The sequence below is a fragment of the Notamacropus eugenii genome, chromosome 1 (assembly GCF_028372415.1).
Source record: "Notamacropus eugenii isolate mMacEug1 chromosome 1, mMacEug1.pri_v2, whole genome shotgun sequence".
In the NCBI taxonomy this organism is placed as follows: Eukaryota; Metazoa; Chordata; class Mammalia; order Diprotodontia; family Macropodidae; genus Notamacropus; species Notamacropus eugenii.
The window spans coordinates 724,264,181-724,272,548 of NC_092872.1; the positions used below are offsets into that span (position 1 = coordinate 724,264,181).

Consider the following 8,368-nt stretch of genomic DNA (forward strand, 5'->3'; position numbering starts at 1 on the left):
TGACTGAATAATATGTACACTCTCTAGCTGCTAGGGGTGGCTCATGACTCAGATGAAGTGATGCATGTAAAAAACCTTTTTGAAACCACAGTAGGTCACGTTTGTTGGCCTTTGTGCTTCAAAGAATTTGTCTGATTTTAATGAAATTTGTTACCTGCTAAAAGCTTACCAGACAGACACCTTAAGACAAAGTAATAGTTCAGTCTGCCATCTTGAAAAACATTCTGCATAATTGTTCAAACTTTCTAACAATTAAGGGAATGCAAGAGATTGGGAACATTATCACACTGTTGGTGGAACTGGAAATAGGTGTCTTCTTTGAAAGCAGTATGGCCTAGGAGCTACCAAACCTTTTTTATTTTTATTAGATTTCAGTGAAGTCTGGTACATGGGTAGTGCTTAAAAAGCTACTCTGAATGAGGTCACCTACTCACGAAAACAATTTTTATTGATTTTGGGAAAATGAGTGGGAAAAAGAGATAATAAGGAAGGGATAGAAATTTGCTGAAGAAACTGGAAGGGGGAAGATATTCCTGGGATACCACACTCCTGGGGCTAAGGGAGGAAGGGGAGAAGTGAACTACCTAATAAAAGAAAAAAGTCCAAAAACCACTAACCATAATAGCAAAAAGTTATAAACAGCCTATACATCTGATGAGTGGGAGCCGGCAGAGTAAATTTGGTAAAGGAATGCCATTGCATACTGTAGTACCATAGGAAATTATACAAATGAAAAATTCAAAGAAATATGGTAAGTCATATGAGAAATAATGCAGAGGGAAGGAAACAGGATCAGAAAAAAAATGTATACACACTGACTACAACTATGTAATAAAAGAGATGATCATGATGATAATAGCTACAAAATAAAAAATACACAGAAGGAAGAAACTCATGAGGAGACTTTGGAGGAAGGGGACATTTTTGTTATTAAGGTTAATAGCCACATTTTTAGTGAGCTATAAGTAATGGCATTTATATTTTTATGTGTGCTCATCCTTAAGTATTTTGTCTATGAATTTGAAGGTTTGCTTTTTTCATGGTTACTAAATTCAAATTGAAAAAAGGAATAATTTTAAATGATATAATAAATGCTTTCAAATGGGAATATCTTCTGTAGTTTTACTGGTTTTAAGTGATCTTATTCATGGGTAAACATTATACAGTTGCACAGAATACAGTATACTGTTCAAAAAAAGATTATCTGTCGATTTAAGGAAAATGGCTAGGATAAAGCAGTGACAAGGAAAACATGGAAATTTGCTGAAGAGGATGGGAGGGAAATAATATTCCTGGGATATCTCAGGCCTTTGGCATTTTAGGCCTTCTTTAAAAAGAAGACATTCATACATTTGCCTAAGAGGGTGAAGGCTGAGGGGACTCACACCTGTTTGAAAAAGGCTGCAAGTCTCAGCAGATGGCTTTGGGCTCTGTTCCCCTTCTGCCGGGAGGGTTTTTGTACAGACAGACGATACAGATCTATCACTGTGATGGACGTTCGGCCAAGGGACCAAGCTGGAAATTAAACGTGAGTTAAATCCCTGTTTTCTTTCTTTGGATGCCTGTTCTTGTGATTCTGTGTGAGAGCTACAAAGTCTTCTCAGTCTAAAGTTTTGAGCTTTACTATTCGATGTCATCCCATCATGGAAGGGATGGGAAAATCAGTCAATCAATCAATGGATAGCTTGTCTATAATTCAGAGCCAGGGTCACAAAATAAAAGGAATGTGTTGGGAAGGGGTTTCAGAAATGCACTCGGGTGCAATGGAGAAGGTAGGGTGAGAAAGGGAAGCTGGGTTTTGGTACAGGCAGGACACTGAGAGAAACCACTGTGCATACACTTTCGGCGGTGGGACCAAGGTGGAGATCAAACGTAAGTGCCTTTTTTCCACTGCTTTTATAATTGTTTTGTTTTGCTTTCCAGTTGATGCATTTTTTCTTGTTTTTTGTCTGTTTGTGGGTTTGGGTGTCAGGATAGACAACAAAAATTATTCCTAGACCCAGTGGCATAGAGGACAACAGGTAGAGGTTAGTTGGTAGCCAATTGTTAGATATCTCCGTCTAAACTGAATTTGGTCAATAAATGGGAGTCAAGGTCTCCCTGCCACTCTTAGGGAAGGTTTTTTAGAGGGGCACATGAAAGGAGAAACACTGTGATTAACTTTCGGCAGCGGGACCAAGTTGGAGATCAAACGTAAGTGCCTTTTTTCTTCCCTAATTCTTCACAAAAACTTTATGCTCTTTTTGCCATCTTCATGTGTTTCTGTTGTTTGAGGTGGAACAGAATTGCTCAGTAAAATCAGTAAGAGGCACGCCATCTACTTGCCTCAAAGAAAAATAAATAGGGAGAGAAATGTCTTATCTCTTTTTAAGTTAGCCAGCCCCAGAGAGATCAACTGTATTTCTATACATTTTGACACTAAACACGGGATTCTGGTTTGGGTGCTCTCCCACTACACCCAACTAAAATTTTCTTTGTTGAAGGGGTCAATTGAGGGAAGAAAATCATCTTTGTTGCTTGCCTTCTAATCCCTGGGTTTGGTCCTTAAGGCATGAGATTATGTATCTCTTTTCCGAAAAGAATTGTCACCTCTACCTTCCAATGAGTGACTGAACTGTCTCCCCACCACAAAGAATTGCCAAGATCTGGGCACTAGGCTGACCTATAGATGATAGAGTTTTCTTAGAATTAGCTAGCCCAGAGAGAATTAGTGTTAGAAGGAGGTTTTTGTTAGGGGGGAAGTTATCAAGTCAACACTGTGAGTAACGTTCGGTGGAGGGACCAGGCTGGAGATCAAACGTAAGTGAATTTTTCTCAACCTTTTTCTGAGATTTTGTGTCTAAATAATCTTTATGCATGTTTTGGAGATGTATGCTTATGATTTGTTCTGATGAGCGCCAAGAGATATAAATTTATCAGTCACAAAAAGCCAGCTCATCTCCACCTCAAAAGGTAGATTTCAAGGGTTAAGGGTTAAAAGGGCTAGATTATCTTGAAATTAACCAGTGGAGTCCAGTCAAACTCTTCAATGAAAAAAAATTTTCTAAAAGAGGAGAGTTGCAGACAATTATGATTGGTTACTTTCAGCAAAGGGACCAAACTGGAGGAAAAATGTAAGTGCATTTTTTAATCAAATTAAATATGATCATTGACTTTTTTCATTGTGATATGAAAAATGTGTTTTTCTCTTTGTGTCTTTGCTTTCTTCCACTGAGTGCTAATTTGCAGGTTAGTTGCAAAAGCTCTATACTGTACAGTAACTGTAAGTATGGAGCTAGAAAAATGTATTCACCTAAATGTGGAGTTTGTAGTCAAATTATTACTAATAAACTGTTAGATAATATCAGAGTTGGGTTATCATAAAGTAAGAAATTTATTTTAAAAATAGATATTGGGAGATCAACTGGTATTTTTTTTTCCTTTTAATTAGACTATTAGACTAAACTTTAGACTAAACTTGAAAAATTCCCAGGTTGGGAAGATTTGCCCCAGAGAAAGCTAATATTTAAGAAATTTTTAAAAGAAGGAAAGAGAAATTATTAAGATTTGTTTTAAAATATGTATAGACTTTTATAAAAGGAGAAGTTTTTAAAAATATTATGATCTCAATTTTTTAACCTGGTAGTTCGTAGTCAGAAATATAAGCACTTAACTGCGTCACAATTGAGAGTCTAAGCGGTCTGAGTTGGCCGATCTGCACCGCCGATATGGTGCAGCTGTATTGCCTTCACATAGTGACTGGTGCTCGCTAATAAGAACCGCAGAACAATCTGTTTCTGATATGTGCTACTTAGAGAGGAAAAATGGAAAATTTTTATAAAGTTTTATAAAATTTGCAGAAAAGGGAATTATTTTAAAATTTATGGATAACCTTGTTCAATATTAAATCTTCTCTTCCTGGAAACTGCAAAAATAAATGAAATGAAGGAGATAGAATAGTTCAAAGATATCTTCTCTCTTAATAGAAATAATCAAAAAATTATAAAATTTAGTAAAAGAGCTGGTGAAATAAGGTGCCACACTCTTTGAGTGACATCCATATAAGAACTCATGAAATTTGGCTGTTTGACTAATTTTTACTAAATTCATATAACTTCCACAAAATTATTTTTTTCTTTTGATCATGAAAATAAATAATTTTGCATTTCATAGTTCTTCCTCCACTAAAAAAATTCGTGAATGTGATAGAATTTAGAAAAGTGGAATCAAGTTTAGTGAAATAGCACTAATGAGTTTTCAGTTATAGAAACCTTCTATACATAAAAAATAAAAAATATGATAGTTAAATTCAAATATTTCTAATTCTAATATCAGGAAATATAATGTATAGTTTTTCATCTGGAGAGATCTCTACATATTTCTCTGGAGTGTCTAGAATATATTGATGATTTTTCACTGACAAATTTAAAAAGATGATTTTCTAGAAGCGTTTCATTGTTCTAGCTTATAATGAGTGCTAGTCTTTTTTATTTCTCCCAGAAATCTTGGGTTTTTAAACATCTTTTTAAAAATTCATTTAAAAGCTGAGAAAATGTTTTGAGGATGTTTACCCCATATCAAATGTATCTAACCTGTTTGATAACAAATAAGAAATTTATGCCTCCAAATCATTTCAGGAATTTGATCTTAAAAAAGTATGAAATCTAGAGGATCATTAAAAGATTATACAGGATTAGAACTGGAAAAGAACTTAGATCAGCTAGTACAAACCCACATTCGTCCTCATTTTACAGGGGTCCAGTGGTTTGCTTGAGGCTACACAGTGACACAGTCAGGTCTAAAACTCTGACCTACAGACTTCCATTCTTCTCCACTATTCTCTCTTGTTTCTGAGTCTGATCAAGGACATACTGCTTCAAACTCTATTTGATAAAGTAGAAAACAACCATATATAATTTTTTTTAATGAAAAGCAGTTTGAGGTTACTTTAAACATAAGTTATTTTCTTCTCTGTGAATTTAGCTTTACTTGTAGCTGAAAATCCACAAGGTAGTGGGGAAAATACTGATGGTGGAAAGACTGAAGTCAAATTGTATTCAAACTGTGACTCTGTGTGTCTTGGGCAACTGCCTTGTGCCTCAGTTTCCCCATGGGGATGGATTCCAGTCCCTGAGGTCCCTTTCAGTCCCACATCCTATAGTTTCAAGTCGAGTAGAATTGTCTTACTGATTTCTGGCTATTGCAATGGCTTATGTCTAGATTGATGATTCTCTAACTATCTGAGTACCAAAGGCTGAAAAGGACAATAATATTGAACAGTCAACACATTGAAAAGTGTATAGAGAAAAAAATAATTCAAACTGTTTCTTAGTCTGAACACAGGTTGCTCAAGCTTGTGAAACCCTGAAAACTTCTGTCTTGGACTTTCCCAGAAACAGACAGTTGGTGTTTGTTTTCTGACCTTCTCCTGATTGCTTCTTTATGAATCATTTTTAATAAGAAAAAAACCCCAAATCTAAGGCCTGAGGGACTTGGCATAGGAGAAGCTGCCTGTTGGCCTGTGGGCTTCTCAGTCAGCAGCTTGAATTAACCTGGGCAGGGGAGGGGAGTTCCATGCCACCATCTGACAGCTGCTGAGAGTCAGACCTGCTTGGGCTAGTTTCTATTAGGACAGGTGGCCTGATAACCGTTGGTACCAAGTCACAGCCTTGTGGGGAGTATGGCTGAAAATTCCCTCCTGATTGTGGGGCAGCAAATTCAAGACTTCACTTCATGAAACTCTTATGGTGGGGTCCAAGACAGAAGATGGGTTTCTGAGTTTAGAAAAGAGACTTCAAAAAGGTCTATACAGGTGGTACTGATCATCCCCAACTAAGGACATGATGGGGAGGAGGAGGGAATGTGACACCTTGGCTCAAGAATTGGAGTCCATCCAAATGTCACATTAAGGAAGTAGGGTGTCTGATGTCAGGGGATCTGGGTTCAAATCCTGTCTCTGCCACTTACTACTTCTGACCTTAGGCAAGTATGTTTCTCCTTAGTTTCCCCATCTGTAAAATGAGAGCATGGAGGAGCTAAGTGATCTTTGAGGTACCTTTCCACTCTAAATCTATGGTCTCTGATTCAGTCTTGGAAGAAAACAAAGAATGGCGAGGAACAAGGACTTTGAGTCCGATACCCCTGGGCCATATTCCCTTGAAGGAGCCACTAGCCATCCTTCCTGTCTTGCCTGCTGAGTGCCTGAAGAGCAGCTGTCTCTGCTTGTTTCACAGGAAACCAGGGTTTGCTGCTGCAAGAAAGGAAAAGAAGGGAGAGAAGATATCACTGGGAGAACGTGTATTAGCATGTGTGAAGATGTCTTTGCTAAACAGATCCAAAGTAGTCTAGAATAACAAAAAGTGTGTGTGTGTGTGTGTGTGTGTGTGTGTGTGTGTGTGTGTGTGTGTGTAGGGGCAGAGGAGCTTAGAGTGAGCATGCTCTAGCCATCAGAAACATATGCATCATGAGAAACCTCAGTGACGTCAGCATCATGGCCATAATTAGCTGGCCAAGTCCTGACAGCTTTATGGAATAACTTGATAACTTCTTTTAAATGTAGTCTGATGTCCTTTAAGTAACTCTTATGTTATTTATAACAGGCAAGTCCATTTTCCTATTATTAAACCTAATCTTTTGGTGTTTTTTTTCTTTCTCCTCTGCAGGGAGTGTGGCTAAACCATCTGCCTTCATCTTCAAACCATCTGAGGAACAATTAAAAACAGGCTCAGCCTCAGTGGTATGTCTCGTCAACGACTTCTACCCCAAAACAGCCACAGTCCGGTGGAAGGTCGATGATGTGGTCAAAAGCTCAGGGGTCCTCAACAGCTTGACAGATCAGAGCAGCAAGGATAATACATACAGCCTGAGTAGCACCCTGGTTCTCACCGCAAGTGACTATCAAGCTCATGACAAGTACAGCTGTGAGGTCACTCATGAAAGCCTGTCCTCTGCCCTAGTGACGTCCTTCCAGAGGGGTCAGTGTTGAGGGGGGCAGCAGAAGCCCCCAGAAGGGAACCTCCCCTACCCTCCCATCCCCACTCCCCAGCCTCTCTTCTTGCTCTCATGTTTCAATGTCCCTTTCTCAGCCAAGTGATAAAAGGTCATTCTCCTGTTCAGAGATCCACCCACCCATGGCCTTATCCATTCTTTGTCTTCATCTTTGCCTGCTTTAATTGTGTCTATATTTGAAAGGAAAAAAAAAAATAAAGTCAATGAAATGGTCCCTGGGTATTCTACTTCTTTCTCCCCTCAGTTTAGATTTTAAATATTTTTTTCAGGTTTCTTCATTTCCCTTACAACATAAAGACCTCCCCCCACCTTACCCAACACACACACACACTAGAACCCACCAGCACTTATTAAAATATACTACCAGACACTTGGTTGTAGTTTAGAGTGGGCTCTAACCTCCATGAACCTCATGAGTGGCCATTGTGGCCTGGATGGTTTCAGAAGAAATTAGCTGCCCTTAGCCATCACTGCCTTTTCCTTTGTCTAATTGTCCAGGCAATAATTTTTCCAGGAGCTGGTCAAAAGCTCTCCGTAGAGACGATGAGCCTTCCAGTCATAAGAGTAGCAAGGGTGTGGGAGGATCTGGGGATACTATACATGTTCAAAGGGAATTCCTGAAACCTCAGTTCTAAAGAATCAAATGTAAGGGAAGGGCCTTCCAATGGAAACCAGAGCCATACTTAGAGGTAGTATAGTATAATGGATAGGACTTTGACTTGGAGCCCACAAGACCTGGGTTCAGGTCCAACATAAGATGCATGATCTGAGGCAAGTCACTTAAACTCTCTGATCCTCAGTTTCCATATCTGTAAAATGAGGGTGTTGGACCAGGTGATCTCTAAGGTCCCTTCAGCTCTAGAGCCATGAGATTGTTGTGTGCAGCCTAGAGATATAATTTCACTTGAAGCTCTAACAATGGCACCCATTGTCCAACTCCAAAAGTGCCTGTATCTAATAGAGATGTTGACAGGGCTCCCTGACTGGAGGGAAGGAGAGTTTTAGCAACTCCTCCACCAGAAACAAAAAGAAAACTGGGGGTCTGACCCAGGTTAGCACAAGTGAAGAGCTAAGGAAAATGTTATTAAACTCCTTAAGTTGTAATGAAGAATAAAGAGAGCTATTAGGGAAATGCTTTTGAAACCTAATTTTGTAAATTCCTCATGTTTGTTTTTCCAACCACTTTTAGTTTCAGTCAGTCAATAAGCATTAATTAAGCACTATATGCCAAGCACTATATCATTGGGGTTACAAAGAAGGGTCAAAAACGATCCCTGCCCCCTAGGAGCTTACAGTCCAAGGCGGGGGAGACAACATGAAAACAGCCATGTACAAACAAGTTATGTATGGTATAAATAGGAAAGAATCAAGCGAAGGAAGG

General features: G+C 38.8%; 1 gene segment (V, D, J or C); it reads left to right on the top strand.

Annotated features, from left to right (window-relative positions):
* Positions 1 to 1,781: 1,781 nt before the first annotated feature.
* LOC140521655 (immunoglobulin kappa constant-like) lies at positions 1,782 to 7,201 on the top strand (the record flags this gene model as incomplete). The annotated part of the segment is given in 2 exon segments: positions 1,782 to 1,872; positions 6,642 to 7,201. Coding segments are annotated over 2 exon segments (414 nt in total), but the record flags the coding sequence as incomplete, so codon positions are not given.
* Between the last annotated feature and the right edge of the window lie 1,167 nt (positions 7,202 to 8,368).